Raw genomic sequence first — 22,858 nt, forward strand, 5'->3', positions numbered from 1 at the left:
TTTTCTAGTTTAGATTTGAAATAGAAAATCAGCACTCGTAGTGCAGTCACTATACAAGCACTGTAAGTGCTAAATTAGCACTTTATTTTTTTACAGTGTGGAGGTGCAGAACCTAGAAATGTTGGGCAAGGTCAAAATTCAAAAGTTGGAAAATTTCACAATATTGAAAGTCACTGTTTCTTTTTTTCCGTGATGATGAATGAGTTTGTCGGTAATTTTTGTTGTTTTAATGCACATTTACATCAAGATTAACATGGAATCAAACACACCTCCGCACAAGCAAACCCATAACAAACAAACAAGCATGGGTATTTTAAACCATGACTCAAACCATGTTACATGTATCTCACAGAACGATCACTACATAAACAACATCAAAAATGAAAAAGCAGGGGCTTGATATGAATGGATGTTCATTTCTATTGACACTGACAAAAGAATCATGTTCTTATTGAACCTTCAAGGGGATTTCTGCTCGTTTTGCAGCTTTTCAATTCAGATCTAATCCAATAATTTTGGAATCTTGCTCTTTTCGTGATGGCACGATCATAATAAGCATGGTAGCATTTTGCAGAAAATTAAAGGATCTTTTGAATGATATCAAATATGCATTGTGTAAAATAGGGAGGAGGGAGAAATTAGTGGGTATATGCCATCATCATCTCACCTAATGAATATTCATGACGATGTACATATAATTGTTTTCACAAAATATTGATAAACTTTACAATTCAATAACTTCGTTTTTTGTTAACCAATTTTGATTAAATTTTCAGCATTTTGCTCCGTGAATTTTACTCTATGTATTTAGATATACATATTTTCAGAACGGACCATCCCTTTAATCAAAGAGCATATTGGATTAGGGCCATGCAGTATGCTTGAGCTTGAGAGTAAAAGGTTCTTGCACGATGTTCTGCTGTCAAATTTCTGTTGGAACCTGCCGCGACCGGTTGGGCATGTTTTATTATAATAAAGCCGTAAAAATGTATTAATTTGCTTTCATGACTGTCATTAGTTCGTTGTTTAACGGTGCGTCAGAATAGCAAAATTACGAATATGTTGGAAAAACTGGAATGAGTGACAATACACACACACACACACACACACACACACACACACATATATATATATATATATATATATATATATATATATCAATGGTAGTTTAACCTACACCACGTTTGATCATAGTTGAAATGTAAAGTTAAACTTCCATATGCATACAACAAAATTTCGATTCTTTATTTAAGTTGGATAGAAAAGTCTTTACCTTTAGTTTCTTCATTTTCATCACCTTTTTTGTGAGTAGACCTGAGTTTACCATCAGCTTTTGCGACCTGGATGTTTATGTCGCAAGTGTTTGCGGTATCGACGCCGGCTGTCTTTATTTTATTCGTATCAATCCTGGAACAGAAAAAGAGTGTGGGGTTTGAAATAGTAGAGTCTATGTTTACCTGAAGATCGGAATAACAGAAGGTAAATCACACATGAAACAGAACACACGGAGATAAAGACGAACTGAACTCGGTAGAAAACGAGTAAAAATATGGTTCGACCAGAGATGAAATATTTCTAGCAATATTTTACCTCAAGAATAATATAATAAAAATCTTCCAAAATTCTCATCTGGGAAAGATTGCGTCCAAGTTAGCCGCCATTCACTAATAATGCATGTAACCGACTCATTAATCACCCTAGAATCCTATTTCGGTACATATTTCGTGTTTCAGGGGGTGAAATGATTTGATACAAGTAAACTTCAACTTAAGCATTCCAGGGTACATGAAAAAAAATCAAGATGGCGCCCTCAATGGCTGTCGTAGGCTAAAAATCATCAATTCATCTCTTACTTAAGTGGCTTTGATTTGGTTTCTATTCAATGGTTTAAATGCTGAAGTAGTACATCTCGTCAAGTTTCAAGGACTGTCATGTGTGTCTAAGAATCAAAGATGGCTTCCAAAAATGGAGTCTGAAATGGCGGTTGATACTTAAAATGGACATAACTCATTTCAAATCGACCTGAGAGATTACTATGGTACTTATGTCTATGTCATGGTTAAATGGGTCTAGTAATATTGTTTCGTTTAACATGTATTTTCTCATATGTGTTTCTTTCATTCAATTCAGAAAGTATAATTTGAAGATACCATAGACATTTACGCTGACCGTAAAATTGGGCTACATGAGCAGCATTCATGATTTTAGCTGCTTCGCTGCAGTTTTTTTCAGGCAAATGATATAGTGAGGTTTCTGTCTTTCTGAGTCATGGCATAGGCGGATCCAGGGGGGGGGGGCGGCGATAATTAACATTGCCCAGAATATTCAAAATTTTAGAAAAAATACACAAAATTTCCAAAAAAGATTTAGCTCGCGCCTCGTGCTCGCATTATAGAGTGCGTCCCACAAAAAACGAAACCGAGATTTAGCGATCATTTATTATTACTTAATCATAAATAAAATAAACAAATGACCTACCAATTTAAAGCTTAGAATCTCCTCTTTCATCTGATATTACTCAGATTATTTGTAATTCACGCATAAGTGAGCCAAGACAATTTGAAAAAAGTATCAAAAACTCATTTGGCGGGGGGTATCTGGGTTTCAAAAAGAAAAATCACATTTTTGAACGGTTCAGTATCTGCTTTTTAATTTAATACCAAAATTACAGAAAATGGTCAAGAAATAACAAAGTTCTCGTCATTTGAAATAAGGCATGAATTTCAATAATTTTATAAAATGAAGAGGTTCTCCAGGCTGGCGTTCAAACTCACTTGACACTCCGTTTTGTTGACGCTCAGCCATGCATTAAATCTTTTGTTCACCATGCCATAGCTTCTGTGGGAAAGCCGGTGGAAACACGTTTATCTCATTAAATTATGGAAATAAAAGCCTAATTTCAAATGACCAAAACTTTTTAATTTCTTGACCATGTTCTGTAATTGAGGAACCAAATTAAAAAGCAGATATTGAACTTTTCCGAAATGTGGTTTTCTTTTTTGAAACCCAGATACCCCCCGCCAAATGAGTTTTTGGTATCCTTTCTTCAAATTGTTTTTGCTCACTCATGCGTGAAAAAGAAATAACCTTAGTAATATCAGATGAAAGAGGGGATTCTAAGCTATAAATTGGTAGGTCAGTTGTCTATTTTATGATTAAGTTATGATAAATGATCGCTAAATCTGGGTTTGGTTTTTTTTTTCTGGGACGCACTGTATACATAAGGATTATGGTATTATATTTTCATGTTTATTTATAAGAATACAGCTAGAAAGTGATTATTACGACTACCCCTTAAAAGAAATAAAAAAATCCCGGCTAAAATCATCTTCGAGAGCCAAATCGGGTAAAATATGGTTGAAAAAAATTCCGCCCCCCATTGGCAAAGGCTTGATCCGCCCCTGCATGGTATTTCCTTCAAGAAAGTAAGTAAAGTAAGATATCAACAGGATCAATATATGTAATTCAAAAATGTGAAAATTTTGAATAGAGAGTGTACGAATCAAGTGAAAGTTTTAGCGCATGGATAAAGCGCCATAATAATTGCAAGCGGCATTGTTCAATGCTTGTATTTTTTTAGACAAAAGAGACTAAAATATTAAAAGGCTAAGAGTTATAAGTTAGAGATTCTATTCTGAATCTGTAAATATTTCAGTTTATGAAACTAAAGGTAATGATACTTGTAGAATGATAACAGAAGCAAGATAATGCATTTGTTTGAAACTTGTCTGTAAATTATAAACAAACATATATTTGTTTTTTAACAGAAAATGAGATGAACATTTTCACGCATTATGTATTTAGATGAAGAGTATGCATGAGAATAAATAAGGTCCCATGCTTAGTAAGAATAGTAAGATTACAACTTAAAAGGAAGAGTCGACGTGAATGATGAAGATAACACATTTGTGGTCTTGCTCAATATCTTGGTTTAGAATTCATGAGAAATACACTCTTTGAATTAGTCGATTTTAATAACAGATATTGTTTAAACCAAAAGTAAGGTTTTCGAGAGTAAAGGAATCTCCAAATTTAGGAAAAAACACAATTATTTCAGAGATATAATATATTATGCACCGAACCATATCAAGATCAAAGAAAGAAGAAAACATATACAGAAAAAATTTGGGGAAAATTTGCTATTATTTTTCATAATGTTTGAACGAGCCTTCCCCAATACCGACTTTTCCCAAACAATTGGCAGATGAATACTATCCTGCCACGTATTCTACACCGAATCCAATTAACGTGGCCAAGCTGAATTGGTTCCCCTACATCAACGCGGAAGAGTCATCTTTCAAATTTTATCCAGTGAGACCGAAGCATATCAAGTCCATACTCCAAAGGAAAAAGCCATCTTTCGCTCCCTACGATGACGGGATTATGTATGGTGTTCTACGAAAACTAACAAGTTCTTATCTTTTCTTAGCAACGATGTTTACGAACTAATTGCATTCGGCTGATCCTTCAGAGGAGTGGTCAAGATCTAGTGTTACCCTAATCTACAAGAGTGGCAATACCCATGAACCCAAGTCGTTCTGCATGATTGCCCTCACTTCTGCAATTGGTCAATTGTTTCATCAGATCCTCGCAGATAGGCTGGAACAGTTTGCCATTGCAAACGATATAACTGATCCTGCAATTCAAAAGGCTTATTTGAAGGGAATAAATGGCCGTATTGAAAACAATCAGGTAGTCCACGAGATCCTCCAGAATGCTAAACGCTGGATAATGACGGCCCATGTCATATTCTTTGTCCTATAGCATGCATTTGGGTCAGTAGAGTACGAACTTATCTGCAGAGTTCTTGAGGTCTACAAAGTCCTTACTAAAGTAAGATTCCACATAAGGAACTTGAATTCTAGACTAAGTGGTCAGGTATGATTTGCAATCTGGTCATCATTTATTTATTTATTATTTATTTATTCTCGAATATTTATACAGAGTGGCCTGATCAGTATTAAAATACATACAATGCACGAAAAACATAGTAACAGGACATTATGAGATACAGAAAAGGGGAATAAATGCAAGGTAAAAATACGAAAATGTGTTACGAGTTACAGATGGCAAGATACATGATAAAATATGCAAAATATTAACATTAAAAGCTGGTCTACCTCAGCGCTCTGTGATTGAATATATATATATATATATATATATATATATATATATATATATATAAGCATTTAAAAAGATGAAAGATCGTTAAAACACAAGGCAACTTAATACACAGTACTAATAAATTTAATTTTGGAATAAAAAAAACAAAAAAAAACAAGCAGAAGACATATTGCATCATTTGATAATTTTATCACTTATATACATCAAGATAAAAAGATAAAAACAAAACAAAACACATAAAACACAACCCTTTTTATTGCCTAGATAATAAGTGGGAATAACAGAAAGACAAGAAATGAGCAAGAATCGATACCAAATGTACTATAGGAACGGCATGGACAATAGAATAGTGTATGATAAGTGTATTGTATAATGATTAAAATGAACGATATGATTTGTCTATATGTGTTTAAGTTGGAATTTAAAGGAATGAACAGATCTTGAAAATCTTATATGTTCGGGCAGTTTGTTCCAAGTGAGAGAGCCTGAAAATAGGAAAGATTTTTGGTAGAAGGTCGTACGACATTTTGGCGATCTCAAGAGCAATTGTCAGAACTACGTGTGGTTCTAGAAGAGACATCATCGACAAATGAAAGTCTATCGTATAAAATGGCGGGCGATAATTTATTGACACACTTAGAACACATGCGGCTCTATGGAGAACTTTGTATATAGAGGGCCAATTTAGTTCTTTAAACACGATTTCAGAACGTGTCATCCATGTGCGATTTGATATCAGATACGCTGCCCTTTTATGTAGCCTGTTAAGCGTGTCATAATTTCCTTCTGATCTTCCAAACCAAACATTAGAACAATAAAGGATATGGGGAATGACATATACCCAATAAAGTTTGGAAAGTTGAGATTGATTAAAATAACGTTTATTTTAGCAAATAATTCCAAGCTTACGTTTGATAAGGTTTGAAATTGACTTGGTACCTTGCTTAAAGTAAAGGCAATTATCGATTGTTACGCCCAAACACTTCACTTCATTTTTACATTCTAGAGTACAGCCATGTATATTTATTGATATTTGCTGATTATAAGTAGTACTTAATTTTTTGTTTTGAGCCTAAACACATCACTTTTGTTTTATTATAGTTTAAGATCAGTTTGTTATTTCTTATCCATGAATAGGTCTCGTATAGTGCCTGGGTTAGATTGGTTTCGACCTCTGTTTTAGTCTTACCAGATACTGAAATAGTAGTGTCATCTGCGTACATATACACTGAGGCACTAGTAACATGATTCGGTAAGTCATTGATAAATAGTTAGAACAGAACTGGGGCAAGAATTGAGCCCTGAGGGACACCTGCATTAATTTCGTTTGTATAAGTCTTTTTATTACCAATAGAAATGAATTGTCTGCGATTTACTAAGTACGACTCAAACCATTTTAAACACGATCGAGAGCAGCCACATGATTTAAGTTTATTGAGGAGAAGCACGACGTAAGTCAATGAATGCAACACCGTTCAGTCTCCCATTATCTACCTGCTTCGACCAATCATCAACCATACAAAGTAGTGCTGTCTCGCACGAATGATTAGGCCTGAAGCCAAATTGATTTGGAGACAGTATTTCTTGTTGAAGAAGATGTTTCAGAAGGCTTGAACTTACAGCTCTTTCAATGATCTTGGAGAGCACAGGTAAAATAACTATCGGTCTATAATTCTGAACAAATGCTTTATCACATGATTTGGGAATTGTTTGGATTCTAGCAGTTTTCCATTCGGTTGGAAACAAACCTTCATTTAATGATAGGTTCAAGATGTAAACAAGAGTAGACAGAAAGATGGGGACTGTAATTAAAAGTTTTAACAGTTTTACAGACAAGTTATCATGTCCAGTAGCTTTCTTGCACGAGAGATTATTGATAGTTTTTACCACAAAGTCGTGAGTAATCAATGGTGCATTGTATTCTACGTTTTCAGTGCGAACATCATATTGAGATGTCAAAGAAAATGGAGAGATTTCATTTGCACTATTAATTTCACCCACAAGTTCTTCGATCATGTTGGTAAAATAATCATTAAAGCAACCTGCCACCTCCTTAGGCTCGGAGATATCATTACCGTTCTCTGCTACCAAGGCAATGTGTTTTTCACTTTGTGTTGGTCCCTTAGTGATGGTTTTCATATCATTCCAGACAGCATTCGGGACCGTATGATTATCATTGAGGAGATAATCCATGTACTTGGTTTTTGCTCTTTTGAGTTCATATCTAACTTGCTTTTTCAAGGATTTATATTCATTCCAGTGAACCGGTGAGGAAGTTTTTCTAGCCTGTCTAAGACAGTGATCGCGCTTATTCATTATGACTATGATGTCCCCGGTTACCCAGGGGTATGGGGTTTTTTCTTAGACGCTTTCTTCTATACGGTATATGTTTATTCACACATGACATTATTTTTGTATACCAAAATTTCCATGCTTCATTGGTGTTATTGAAGTTAAATATTTTATCAATATTTTATTCCGTTAGGTCACTATGAAATTCTTTGGTATTCAGATGCTTGAAATCTCTCCATTCGATAATATTTCCAACAGATTTTGAACACTTATTACCATAAACAGTAAAAACAAGATATTGATCACTGAAAGATGTCGTGTATACACCTGTTATACTGTGTTTTTCCGGATCAGTACAAAATATCAAATCTGTAATTGTTTCAGAATAAGATGTTACTAGGTAGGTATGCCAATATGTTGATGGAATAATAACCCTGACATAATTGATTGTAATGTATTCGAGCATGGATCATTCTTTGTAGGGCTCATTCGCTTTCCGCAGAGGAGTCTTTCAAGGTGATTCACTTTCCCCAATTATCTTTCTGCTGGTCTTCAATCCCCTCCTTAACCATTTAAAATCTTTGGAGAATCGCTATGGCTATTATCTGAACCAGTTGAGGTTCATCAGCGTTCTTTTCGCCAATGACTTCAACATTATAACATCCAACAAATGCCGTCATCAACGAATCATCAATGAAATTATTTCAATGACAGGTAATATAACCTGACTTTGAGACCTCCTAAGTGTTGCAATTTCTCTTTCTGTAACGGAAAACATTCAGAAACCAATTTCGCAGTGAAAAGTAAATACCTGCAAACTGAGAAACCTGATAAATTCCTCGGACCACTGATAACTTTCAATATGAAGTCTGCAGACGCCTACCGTTTCACTGAAGAGAAACATTGAAGATGTTGGTAAGTCAATACTTACCAACATCAACGTTAGCCATGTTCGTCCAAATATTCTCTTCCATCGTTGCGATACGTCCTTACGGTTCATGATCTAACCAATACTCAACTGGATGATCTGGACAGTGTACTTACAAGACAGCTAAAATCATGGCTTAACATACCTTCCCACGGAGCAACTCCAGCAATTTTGTATAGCTACGACAAACTACGACTTAATCTTCCTTCATGCGTCGTCCCGTACGCCAGCTGACTGGAAGTTGCAAAGGTCGCAATGGAGCCGGAAAATGTCTGTTTTTAATGCTGCTGTTTGCGAAGAATACTACTCAACACAAAGGTCTACTCATCAGGAAAGAATGTGACATGAACGTAGGACAGGAGTTAATGACAACATGGAATCACACAATGGCCAAAACATCTTCTACTCTGCGGGACCTGAGCCTCCAATCAGCCATTGAAAATACTGTAAGACTCAAAAGTGAGATATCCATGTTTAAAAAAAACAATCGGTACAATTTTGTTCCACTCATGCTTCACGCACGCATCAGCATGTCCATGATGAGAGAATGTCCACTTTTAAGTTGGAATGTCACAATTTTCATCTCGCGCTTGATTGTTGAAATAAGGGTAACTGCAATTAGTTCCTAAAACAGGCCCTTTTTCGATCAGGCCAAAACTTACATGTACATGTATATCTGCTAGCGCTTCGCACTCGCACTTTTAATGGTATGTCAATGTTCTTTTATGAGAATAAAGATAAGAAGTGACAACCCTATATATATATATATATTCCATGGAAAATGATCACTTTAGAGAAAAAATGAAGTTTAAGATTTCACTTCAGCAGTCAAATTTTCTTAAAAAGTAATCTATAAAGTCTCAATTTCCAATAGAAAATTCGCAATATTGATAAAATTTTGTAGTTTTTTCCATCATAAAAAAATAGAATAGTAAATTGCAAAATGTAAAAAATGTGGCTATTTTTTAAAAAATCATCTTTCCTGTCTTTACTAAAAGCAAACAAGGTCCCAGATGTCTCTTTTAACTTTTGAATAGTTGATTAATGTTTAAAGGATACACACAAAGAAAATTCACGAAAGTGATGATTATAGACAAATTATATATGAATGGAAAGGTCTTGTCTTTTTATACAAAATGTCACTAAAAAGTCTTACAGATGTTGTGGAAATGCAAGAAATGAAATTAATAGAGACCCTTCTCAGCCCCCCAGCCGCCCCCAGGCAGACATTCACGCGATCGAAAACAGTCGAGAATAATGACGTCACATGATCGACTACACACTATCTCTCTGTGCATAATACACTGATACACCTTCCTGGTCTCTATTTTTCTTCGAATTTACCGTTTTCTTCATGTGTTGTGATATCCGATTTCGACATCTTCAGACTATAAGAGAACCAGAACTGTGTTACTTTGTCCATTTTTATTGAATTATGAACTGGAAAGACCGATTTTGTCCACTCGACAGTCTTCGTTGTGTTGCTCTGATTCCAAGCTGTACGGTCCCATTCACTTGCTGCCGATGCAGGTTACGCGCTGTTTGATCCAGTCAAAAGTCAAGGTAAGCATGTTTGGAAACTGTAGTCTGTACTTGTTCTGACGATGCATTCAGGTCAGATGACAGATACAGATCTGATATAATTTTAGAATCATGCATTTTGGCATGACTACTATTAAAATTAAAAAGTCTTTATTTTAGAAATAATGTTTTTGCACAATTCCAGCAGATTTTTCTTCACAAAGACTTCAGTCAGATTTCTAAATAAACTGGTCAGGACTCAGGCGATTGAATTATTTAGGAGCACTAGCATGGACCATGGCTGAAAATATGCTGTTTCAGAGGAATGTTTGGCATTATCGTAGTTTTTGTCACCAGTCCATTCACTGCCGTTTATTTCGTCAACGGCGGTGATCCACTCCCATTGACTTTGTACACAACGAGCGCACAAACACCAAATTTCACGATAAGGCCGAATGTTTTCACGATAAGGCCAAATGTTTAAGTTTTTATTATACACAGGTCTAGTACCCAATGCGTTTATGCTCAGAGGGCCCTGTATCGTATACATCCAGATACACAGAATTGTATCACCATAATGCCGATGTCATGAAGCAAGACAAATTTTCAGCAGTGGTTACCCTGATCATGCTGATTCCTGGCCAAAACTAGAGTCTGGTGTTTCTTTCTGATTAGAGTGCTTCTACATATGAATGCGTAGTGCCTTCAACATAAAACAATGAAGATAAATGCACTCTTTGTAATGACACAGAGTACCGTACCTCGAGTGATTCACTACCGCTAAGCGGTAAGTAGAGTGGGGCCTACACAAACATCACTTGAGCGTTGAGGTAGAGCACCAGTGTTCTGAGTGGAATTTTTCAGGTGTCTAAACCTACTATTATTTGTTGTTGACCGGGAATTACATGCCACCGCACGTCGTCAATCATCAAGATAATGAAATTCATACTTTGATTTGATTATTTGAATTATTTCTTTATTTTTTCTCTCTTCTACACACAGATCTGCACACTTGCTGACTCTGGTGACTTCTGGTCTCTGCTCGCTACTTCAATCTGGGAGATTCCATCATGTCCTCTTACTGATTTGGATATATCCATTTTTTTCTTCACTCTTTCCAGGAGCTACGGTGCAAGAATTGGACTGATAATGATGCAACAGAAAATTTATCTTTATCGATCTTGGAAACGATTTTGAGCACAGTTTTGGAGAGAACTAAAAAATTGACTTGGACAGGAATACAGCTTGTCGAAAATAAGAACACACAACTTAAAACGAAAAAAACAATTTTAATGTTATTAGGGCATTTTGCAAGAAATTTTCTAATCAATGACACGTCCCAAATCAAGGGTAAGTCCTTTGATTAAAGACAAACATGTACATGTAGTTGAACTGCTATTGCAACTCGACCTTATTACGCTTGAATTTGAATTTAAGACTTACGCTTGATTTGCAATGGAACATAAGTTTCTTGCAGTGCCCCATATTTGTGTTTTGTTATCAGATATCTAACGTGCTGATTTTTCTCGAAAGGTATAATATATTTGTCCTTTTAAACGGTATTTGAATATGGGTACGCCTTTTATTTGTTTTCCACAATATTTATTGCATGTACATGTATGAACAGAAGTGAAATATTTATTGTGAAGCACTGAATGTTGTGTGCTGTTGTGTGATGGTTCATCATTTTTTTTGTTCTAAGACTGTAAGCCTGGTGGGTGTGAGGAAGTGGCCTGGATGAAAGAAAAGTGAACATGTGCCCAATTACAGATTTGCATATTTTAAGACAATTTTGTTTCTGGATAAATATTGGTATGCATTCCCTACATTAAGAGTAAAGGAGAAGTCCACACAATCAAAAATTCATTTGAATTTAAAGAAAAATAAGATATTGCAGGAAATTTCATAAAAACTTTGATTCAAATTTATATAATTACTACTCTAACATTGAGAAATTTTGCCTAATTTATAAAACGATGATATGCTCATCTGTGTCGATGTGCAAATTACACTAACCGTTATGTCACACGCACTAAGTTCTTTTGTATTTTGTTGTTTGATATATTTACATGACATGTAGATTTGATATTTAATTTTCTATTTATTTTCTGAAAAATTTTCAGAGGGATTTTAATTCCTCCAAATAACATTTAGAGTTACAGTTCTGTAAATGTAACCTATTGTGTTCGGATGAAGAAATTCCTATACTCAAATCTGCAAAGAATTAAAAAACAAAATGCCACAAAAAAAATTAGAAACGAATGTGATGTGAGTGACAACACTAATTTGCATATCATTGTTTTGTGACTGTTTTGAGTAAAAACAGCAAGGGAAATTACTCTATTCAAATAATTTTTAGTTGATGTGGACTTTACTTTTAACTCATCCTGTACCCCTCCCATCCCAAATAAGAGTAGAATCTAATCAAGAACTTGAAAATCAAAAGCAGCAATTAAATAAGATTTGATAAATACAGGTCTGAATGGGATTTCACAAGAAAAAAAAGCTGGGTAGGGACGAGAAGGAATAAAAAAAAATAACCAAGTAAATCCGAGTTTTGAACCAGGGTCCTCGCACACGACAAAACGATGGCCAACACGTTTGGCCACAGACCATTCCCTACATTACAATGGGCTTTTAAGATATATGAAACAAAGTCCGCTCGCCGCTGTGGGCTAATCATGTTTCGGCAATTCAACTGCAATTTCAATCATTTCGCGATGGATATTGCCATGTTATTTTGTGGTTCCTGACTTTGTTACGTAATGAAATTTCATAATTTTTTTTCAGTCGTGACGAAGAATGTCTATGCTTTATATTGATTATAATATCAATTTGTCGCAAGTGTGATTTCTAAGTGAAAATATGCTTTGTTTATTCAAATATATTTCTTGAAAAAAAAATCATTTTTCTAAGCTAAATATCGGTTACCAAAATACGTTAAATGTGCACTTTATTTCACTGTTCAGTAAATTCAAACTTTTATCTATATAACAAGACCAATCTTGTGAGGAATAAACAATTCTAAGAGCAAAAAACGCTGATTGGAAAGATCGTCTTCAATGGGCTGCTGTCAGCTCAGCTGCTCACGCTCATTGTGTGACGTCACTCAGCTGGAGCTCGCAAGAGGACCGATGCAAGGCAGAAATATGGCATGAAAATAAATCATTTTTGAGAGCTGATTTCTGCAAACTCTAATGACTATTTTGAAAAGTGAAGTTATATATCTGATTAGTAATACTTCCCCTTTACAATGATGACCACAAAAAGGCATTATAAAATACTTTGGATTCTTCGAGTGTCTCCTTTAAATCAACAGAAAATAATCGTTAAATTTTATGCCATTCATCAATTTTAGAGAAATCTGTCTTCAGATTTGTGTGATTTCTTTACCATTATCAGTGTCATTTCCGTTACGTTTTTCACTTAAAGTTTTCACAGCTTACAGGAAATTTGTCTAAAGGTACTGCAGATTCAGATTCTATGTTAGAATTAAACCCCCTACCATGTGTAGCAATCATTTTCCCTTACCACTTCTCATTTTCATAAAAATGGCGTAACGGCCATGACAATTCGCGTAACGGACATGACGCCTTATATATGGCAAAAGGCAGCATTCACAAAAACAAAATATTAGGCTCAGTGTCACAGACTGAGGTCAGCCTCAATTGTTTGAGGATAGCTGAATGTAATATTTCCTAGAATCTGCATGTCTTTCAAGCTATTTTTAGAAGTTGGTGAATGATGAAAGTTCAGCTCTTGTTCTGGTAGATTTTTCTGAGAATTAACGGTATGCCACATAATATTAGGATAAGATGCAGCTATATCTGGCAACATACTCAGATCACAATCTGCATCATTTGTGTTTGAACAAACATTTGATTATCTTAGGTTTTTGCACTGACAGTTTGGAGCATTATAAAACTCCAACTTGTGAATTCATGATCATTGATGATATTACTTCAAAGTATCTGACTTTCACCAACCTCTACATACTTCTTCAGTGATGGCATGGGCTCACATTTAAAAGCAAGTTTGTATTCGGATATCTGTGTTACATGATGTAGCTCTATGAATCCATGAATCTACAGTGGCACTTCTTTGCAGTATCACAAAGCAAAGGGGCCGTGGAAAGAATGTGGCGCGATCAATAAATTATGTCATCATAGTAGTATTTTGGTCAGCCATAATCAAGATTTGAATGATGTATCTTCAATTGTACACAAGCAGCGCGGACAATACAACAAAATTCGATACAGCCACATTTGTCAGCAAGCAAGATCGTACAATTAAGAACATCCAAGATTTGATGAAAGGATGATTATACTCAGGATGATAGTTATTTTGAATGAAAAAAAAAATCTCAGAAGCTATTTACAAACATTCTGATTACCTTTCAACTCATACATAATCGATAATGAAAAACCGGTTTCCAGGTACTGCTATTAAATTTTTATTAAAATACCTTTTAATACCATTTTTTGTAATCTTAAAACTGACATTAACACTAGTACATGTTCTTTATCATACAATACATTCCATAATATCATCTTGGATTTATACAGGTCTGGTATATTTTGTTTTCTTCTCACAAAAAATGAGATTTGGTCTGTTCAGTGTGCAGTAGTGGTATGATAAACATTGTATTCAATATAAAATTATCACTTAGGCTATAGCTATTAAATTAATGATACCTGCTAATAATATCTACATATTTTTCTTTAGAGTGTTAGTAAAGGTACTTTGCTGTTACATAATTACTTTCATTATTCATATTTCTTTCAGTTTCAAACTAAGAAGTGCTGATGAAGTTCACTTCATAAGGGTGTCATGTCCGTTACGCTAGTATACTATCAATTATTAAGGCATGAATAAAACATAATCTTTTCTACCAACTTTTTCTCCTTTAATTAGGTGTGGTGGATGGTAGTAACTTGAAAATACTCATTAACTGTTGTTAACCGGTGTAAAATTAATTTTTCTAAATATTTTTTTGTTTTATAAATATTGTACAAAAAGACCCCCTCTCAAATTGCAAAATAATAGGAGATATTACAGATTACCAGTTATGATATGTCTCTCTAACCTCTAGCCTTAACATGTAAACAATTAGACTTGTACCATATCTTGTAACAAAATAATTATATTCGCTTACAAAAAGTGGACGAAACTGTCATGTCCGTTACGCTTCGTGTGTCATGTCCGTTACGCTACATTTTGAGCTAGGAATACAGAATGCACTTAACAACAGTTGTTAAACACCATTTTATGGATAGAGCATGATCTTAAGATTAAATTAACACCAACGTCAGGTGCATGCAATCTAAGAATTCACAGGAATTTTGATAAGCAATAGGAGGTAAAAATGCTTCGTCCATTTCGTGTCATGTCCGTTACGCTCACGGAGAGTGCAATTTCTCCAAAACTGTTCAACGAAACGATTTGAAATTTTATGTGTATGTAACAGATACTTAAATGTGTTTGATAAGCTTAGTAACAATTATCAAAAGACTGCTAATTCTACTGTATAACTCTTTGAATTACAAAAATTTGTCTGAACGTCATGTCCGTTACGCTGGAATTGACCATATGCGTATTACCAATGCGCTTTGCGCTTTCACCACCTACCAACCAATGTTTTCATTTTGCAATTTTTGCCACTTTCCTAAAGAACGAGATAGGATACGGTCATACTATCACAATAGTCTGTAATACAGGTATGTTTTCTTCATTTATATCATTTTTTAATCGAATTGATTATTTATTATTCATTGATTAATTTATTTGTTCATTCATTAATCTGTCATTATGAAATATATTCTACTCGGTGATAATTCATTGATGTGCAAAGAAAGCTCGGATGTTGTATCTCCTTATATTTTTCAGACGCTTCTGAAGAAGTCTGAATTAAAAGCCGAAAGCTACATAAAATCATATTAATGATTAATTATATATATATATATATATATTATACTAATATTAATTATATCGTTAATGAGGTATAAATGATAAAACTGGTATCATTAGAAAGCTGAATTGTTCCTCTTTACAATGACATGCCATTTGTTGTGATTATGTAATCATGGAATATGCAATTATCCTGAACTTTGAAAAAAGTCAGAAGTGAAATGTTGCAAAATGCATTGATTTCTAACAAGAGTCTCCATTTCTATAAAATTTCCACCATGCAGGTTGAATGCACTCGGTCCATCCTCGAAACAATTGGAAAATCGCTATTGGAAACGACGCATTTAGCAACCATTCATTTCTAACATTGCTGCGTATTATGTCTGTGTGTTTCATGATAACACTAGCATTACAAATGACCAGTGGCGTAACTACGGGGGGGGGGGGGGCATGGGGGGCACGTGCCCCCCCCCCATCGGCTGACAAAAAAAAACGGGGAAAAGGAGAAAAAGAGGGAGAAAGGAAGAGAAACGTACTGGGGAAGAAGAAATTATTGTTCAATATATGATGTTATATTGAATTATAATCATGTTATGTTATATTACATAAGAAATATTTTCTTTTCATAACTTTATGAAACGTAGTTCACTCAGGGCCTAAGTCATTGTTCTTGGTGCTCGCATTGTCTGTTTAACGAGATATGTAATCCTAATATACTAAAACCTCCCGTTTTCAAGTCGACATACACCAAAAATATTTCCTCGCACTGATTCCCAAATGATTCCCCCATTTCAAGGTCTTTACACAAAATATTTCTGGCGTGTTTACGTTCGTATTAATGGATTGGTGATATATGTCTGCTCTCCATGAATTCCTAGAATCAGTCCTTAAAATATCCCTTTTTCTAATCTGAATATGAAAAATTTTCAGGCTTGAGCTTTGTGCTCGCATGATTTTGGTTAATGAAATACGTATGTTCTTAATAGTAAATTCCTACAAAAAACAAGCCTTAGAGTGCCCCAATTCATATTTGAATTTCTTAAATTTTTAGCTCGCGCTTTGCGCTCGCAATATTCGATTATTTAGTGAGATGCGTACAATGATGAATACAATTGCTACAAGTGCTCAATGCATTAAGATGCAATTCCAACAAAATAAGCGGCAAGAGCTTGGCACTCGCATTATATGACCATAGAGCTATTAGAGATTCCTAAGATATAGTCCTTAAAATCTCCCTGCTTGAGGTCAATATATACAAAAATTTCAGCTCGCGCTTTGCACTCGCATTGTTTAGTAAGACAGGTACATGTACGCATCATGATTACAAAAATTTGATTATAATGTCCCTTTTTATGTCTGAATATCTAAAATTTTCAGCTCGCGCACGCATTATTTGATCAGCTCAATGACACTGTCCTTAAAATGTGTTATTAGGTCAGTGTACCTGGCAACTTAGCGCTCAATAAGTGGCTCGAAATTTTGGCTGGCGCCCCCCATGCCATGACACATGATTGTAAAGAAGAATAATCATGCTTTCTAAAGATATCACTTTTACACATGATGATCATGATGATGGCACATTAAGAAATTTATTAGCCCTCAAACTTGCAGTTTGAGTTGCAGAACTCAAACATGACATGGTAACAAATTTTTCAACATTTCATTTTTTACATTGCTGCATATTTATCATGTCTGTGTATTTCATGATAACACTAGCATTACAAATGACACATGATCGTAAAGAAGAAGAATAATCATACTTTCCAATGATACTAATTTTCTATACAATGATGGCACACTGATAAATATATTAGCACTCTAACTTGAGTTGCAGAACTTTTTTGAGGGGTTTTTATATACACACAAAAAAGTAAGTCCCCCCTAAATCAAATTGCTGTAACTTTTGAACTGAATTATTTTGAGGTATGATACTTCGTAGATGGCTTTTTACACTCATTAAACAACTTCTGGTGAAAAATGAGATTGATCGGTTGAGTCATGCATGAGTGATTAAAAACTAAATTAAAAATGACAATTTTTGAAAGTCGCAAGAGTCGTTTTTCAGATTGTGCAAATACAAAGTTGGGCAAAAATTGTTTTTAGGTGAATTTTATGGTGTTATGCTGTTTTACTATCCATTTAGCCACTCCACACAATTTTGATATTGTATGTTCATTGTTGGATGAGCACAGTGTATTGCAGGGGCCGCGGGGGGGGGGGGTTGGGGCCTTCAACCTCTCACTTTTCCAAAAGCATGTACACAAATGTAAAAATGATCATACGACTGTGATTTTTTTTGCATGGTCAGCCCTCCCCCACTTTGAAAACTGTTCTGAGGCCCCTGTATTGTGACGTATCATCACAGGGGTGTATGGTAGTATCCTCTACAACTTGTTAAATCATGTTAAAATTTGAAAATGTTGATGTCTCCCCCAATTATAGGCCCATACCCCATTTCAAAATTCTGGATCCACCACTGATTTGTCCATAAATTAAACTGATCATGAGATATTGTTTGGGAAAGAATGCATTTATGCAGAATAACGAGTATTCATTCTTAAATTTTCGAATGTGCTCGCTCAACCATGAATATTGTTAAAGTTCGGAAAGCGTGTAGTGATAGAAATTATGGATGATAAAAACAACAGTAATTAAAGTCACATTTGAAACCGAATTTGACCCAAATATTCACTTTATTACCCTTTAAAATGAGTCTGTGACAATGAAAATTCAAATTTTCCCACTTTGCTCACTCATCCATAAGTAAACAAATCCATTTCAATTTTGCTCAGAAAGACTGCCCATAGGTTGATAAACATTACTGCCAAATGACATTGCTAAAGACATCCGTGAAAAAAAGTTCCACCATATTGAAAAAGGGGTTAGTTATTTTTAGGCATATGCACCTTTAATGTACACAAGTCTATGAGAAAGGAGGTCTATATTTTATCAAATATGAAATGAGGGGTTTGTTTCATGGACGGTTTTTTTTTACTTCTGACAACAGTTATTTCATGAAACTTCGCACATAGCTTCAGAGTAACACTATCAAAAAGCAGCGCACACAAAAATAACCATTCAATACGGCACAGAGTGGGGCCAAGGCCTTGAACTTTCTTCTAATTTGCATAATTTACGAATATTGTGTGCTCACTGATGCATTAAACATCGGGATTTTAATAAAAATGAAATCAAATGAACTATGCAAGGAGTTTTGTGACAGATATCCATAGTTACAAACCGCATTTTTTTCCAATAACGTAAAAGAGAGCTTATGACATGTTATTTTTTCATTCAAGCGTGAATGTTTAATTAAACGCCTTTGAATCATTGAAGCATATTAATTGGTCATGGATATAACGAAAAGTTGAGAAAATATAATTTTCAGTTACCAAAATGAAACAATACATGCCTATGATATTTGAAATCGTATTTTTTGTTTCCAATGAATGTTCATTGAACCGTGAAACGATGAATATTGTTGAAGATGCTCTTCCCAAAAATAACCGTCATCATATTCTATCATTTTCGATAGAAATGTGTAAAAATCCAATTATAGCAAATTTGGACTTGTGTTTATTCAACCGTGAAATTTAGCCAGGAAAGTTGTATCATCTTTTAAAAAGTACCTTTTGCGAGCCTTCTGACTATTTTTCATGATGAGAATGTGGAATTAGCTCCAATAAAATGGAATCAAATTAATGATATTTGGCTTGTGACTTTTGAAAAGTGACATTTTTGCCTTCTGACGATGCTCACTGAAGCATGACGTAAAATACGTACATAACATTTACTCAGAGGGGTAGCTTATAGAATTACCTACACGCTCATTTAAAAATATATAACAAATCGCATTGGTTGGGAAATTATTGATGTTTGTTTAAGGGGGGACTTACTTTTTTGTTGTATCATTCCATCAGGCAAATGATACACATCAAGAACAGTGAATACTTCTCGAGTCTCCGTCTTTATAAGCATAGAAAACTGATGTCCTTGCTTCCTAAAGAACCTGGCAGGAGGGATTCCCATGATATCGTTTCCGATACTAAGAAGCTTGTAGTTACCATTCCTGAGAACCTGCCCATTACCGAAGATGAACGTGCTCTTCTTTCCAAAGGTCTCTCCTTTGTTCCCCGACGTAGGAATGCTGATGAATTCCAACTCCGTCGTGACTTCGAAAGCTTTGCTCGACGTTTACGATTGAAAGTTCATTTTCATGCTAGAAGGGAGGAAGCTGAATCTAGTTCTCGATCGGAAGATGAGAACATCTATCCTAGCTATCCTAGTGCAGTAGTCCAGGAGTCTACCGAGTCACCTATTCACTTTGAGCATTTGCAACCTCGCCGGTCAGAATGGAATCCACCGGAAGGAGAATTTCCTAACCTAGAACTTTATATCGACACATGTCGTCCTAATCTTCAATCTATCATCAGTAATGAAGTAGCAGTTTCCTCAAACATCAGCACTTCAGAGTAGGCGGCCATCAACGCCCTTCGCCACAAGGAGGATTTTGTCATCAAGCCAGCCGATAAGGGAGGTGCTATCGTTCTATGGAACGTGATTTATACGTCGAAGAAGGACTAAGGCAACTCAGCGACACTACTTTCTATGAAGAGATAGATGACGATCCTACAGATGACCATCAGCTAGATGTGAAGGAAACTGTTACATCTCTCATTGACAGCCAGAAGCTACCCAAGGAAGCCAAGCATCTCCTTCAGAGGAATCCCAAAATCCGCCATTTTTTATATGCTTCCTAAAATACACAAGGTTGGAAATCCTGGGCGCCCGATTGTTTCTACGATAAACTGTCCCACTGAGCTCATCAGTGAGTATTTGGATAGTATCTTCTCTCCTATTGTGAAGGGCCTTCCGACCTACGTAAGAGACTCGTCAGAGATGATCCGGACTCTTGAGACTATCACACTCCCAGAACATGCAGAGAAGTTTCTTTTCACTTTAGATGTCAAGTCTCTCTATACCATCATCCCCCGATCAGATGGCCTCAATGCTATTCGTTTCTATCTACGGAGTCATCAATCAGCTAACAGGCCTGACGAGGACACTATAGTGCGCTTGACTGACCTCGTTCTCACACGTTCATCATTCAGCTTCAATGGTAAATATTACAAACAGAAGAAGGGCGTGAAGATGGGTACTAAGATGGGACCTTCTTATGCTTGTCTGTTCATGGGATACATCGAAAGCAGGTTCTTGTCCAATTACGAAGGGCCAAAACCTCTGCTTCTGCGAAGATATATTGATGATTATCTTGGAATCGCAGTGTCATCCAAGGATGAAGTTATGGAATTCATTGACAGGCTTGGCAACATGCATCCGTCAGTTCAACTTACCAACGAAGTGTCAGACGCTAGTGTGGCTTTCTTGGACCTCAAAGTCACAATCGAAGGCACGGGTATCACCACGTCAGTGCATTACAAGCTTACTGATTCACATGTTTTCCTGAACTACGCATCTTCACATCCTCCTGCATGCAAGAATTCCATTCCCTTCTCTCAACTTTCTCGCATCCGTCGTATATATATATATAATATATATATATATATATATATATATATATATATATATATATTTATATATGTTCATAAAAATATCGATGATAACAATGTCTTGTCATTATCGTATACCAAATAGGTTTGATGCGAATCAAAGTATAACTTAGTATCGTAAATGGTATCAGTCGTAAATTGGGACAGGAACTCTCTATTCCTCAACATTTATACCGTGTGGGTGAAGTGTTTTGAGTTTGTGTATCCAGAATGATTCTCTATGGAGGATAGTGTTGTGTGATTCGTTGTTGATGAGTTCGATACCGGTTATCATTGCATTTTCTACTGAGTGGTTTGGGAGTCGTCATGTTAAAGAGTGGATGCCTGTTTACATTTGTAATTATTCTTCACTACTCGAACCCTGGGCTGGCCCCGTCACCCCGCTGGATCCATGGCACTAGCCTTGACGGCTGGACCGCTAAACACAAGCCTGAACGGAACATGTCATCTACTACACAGGGAACAATAATGGGCACCAACAATGAGCCTTCAATCTTCAATTCTCTCCGATACAACGCAGACAAAAAGCTACGCTATAAACTCCATCTGAAATACCTCGGCAGATATCAAGAAAAGGATATTGTCCCCAGGGGTCTGTTGTCAAAAAAATCTTTCGGATTTGAGAATAATGATAGGATCGATGCCGATTGGTCTACGACGCTCTGGAACGCCGCTCGACAACTACCGGACCTAACCGTCGAAGCAGTAAGACAACAATACGACATTATATCCAAAGAAACAATTAAACTCCGTACTAAACTGAGGGAACAATGCACGAGTGACATATACCACAGAACAATCAACCGAATCAACTTTGACTGCGCACAGAATGAAAGACACCTCACTGAAAAGAAAGAAGAGAAATTGAAACGTGACGAAATAAATTGTAAGTACGTCAAAGAACTAATCGCCGTTAATTCCTCACAACCCAGCCCATCAACAGTGGGCACAAAAATAAACATAAGGGTAGAAGATTTAGAACGAAACAATACTTAAGACGCAGACGAGCTGCGAAAAGAATTGTAAATGGAGATGCGCCCCTTGCACAAAAGGAAAGACCCAAAGTCCCGATCGTCAACCTATCCAATTACACACTATCGGAATCAGAAACAAAACTCTTATCCAAGGGACTCAAATTTTTCCCCACACCCCCTCGGGTAGACACCCTTGACATCAAAAAGGACATGGACGGCCTAAAAAGACGTATGATGCTAAAAGTCCATTATACTGACAAACGAAATGACCAAAATGATCAAAATCATTCGCCTAAAACCCCCAGCAAATCAGACGATAATGATACCAAGCAGCCCAAACTCATCAGGCCCCCAAACACCTGGACCCCTTCTGTGCACGAGCCGCATCTCCATATTTTTCTCGACACTGTCTTAAAGGATGTAGAGAAAGAAACCCACAAATACAACACAAAGGGACATTATGACAACCTGAAGCGAGACGAAAGAATGGCGCTCAGGAAATTAAGAGCTAACAAAGATATCATCATAAAACCAGCCGATAA

At 35.8% G+C, this 22,858-nt stretch overlaps 1 protein-coding gene across 1 annotated transcript in view; it reads right to left on the reverse strand.

The window, feature by feature from the left end:
- Nucleotides 1–346: 346 nt before the first annotated feature.
- The window catches only part of LOC121416735 (ankyrin repeat domain-containing protein 50-like), a 28,102-nt gene continuing 5,590 nt past the window's right edge, over nucleotides 347–22,858 (reverse strand). The window contains exons 2-3 of the mRNA XM_041610195.1: nucleotides 1,274–1,407; nucleotides 347–360 (exon numbers count right to left, since the gene is read on the reverse strand). Coding sequence (XP_041466129.1) covers nucleotides 347–360; nucleotides 1,274–1,407 — 148 coding nt within the window. The remainder of the gene's footprint in view (nucleotides 361–1,273; nucleotides 1,408–22,858) is intronic.

Source organism: Lytechinus variegatus, chromosome 6 (genome assembly GCF_018143015.1).
Source record: "Lytechinus variegatus isolate NC3 chromosome 6, Lvar_3.0, whole genome shotgun sequence".
NCBI lineage: Eukaryota > Metazoa > Echinodermata > Echinoidea > Temnopleuroida > Toxopneustidae > Lytechinus > Lytechinus variegatus.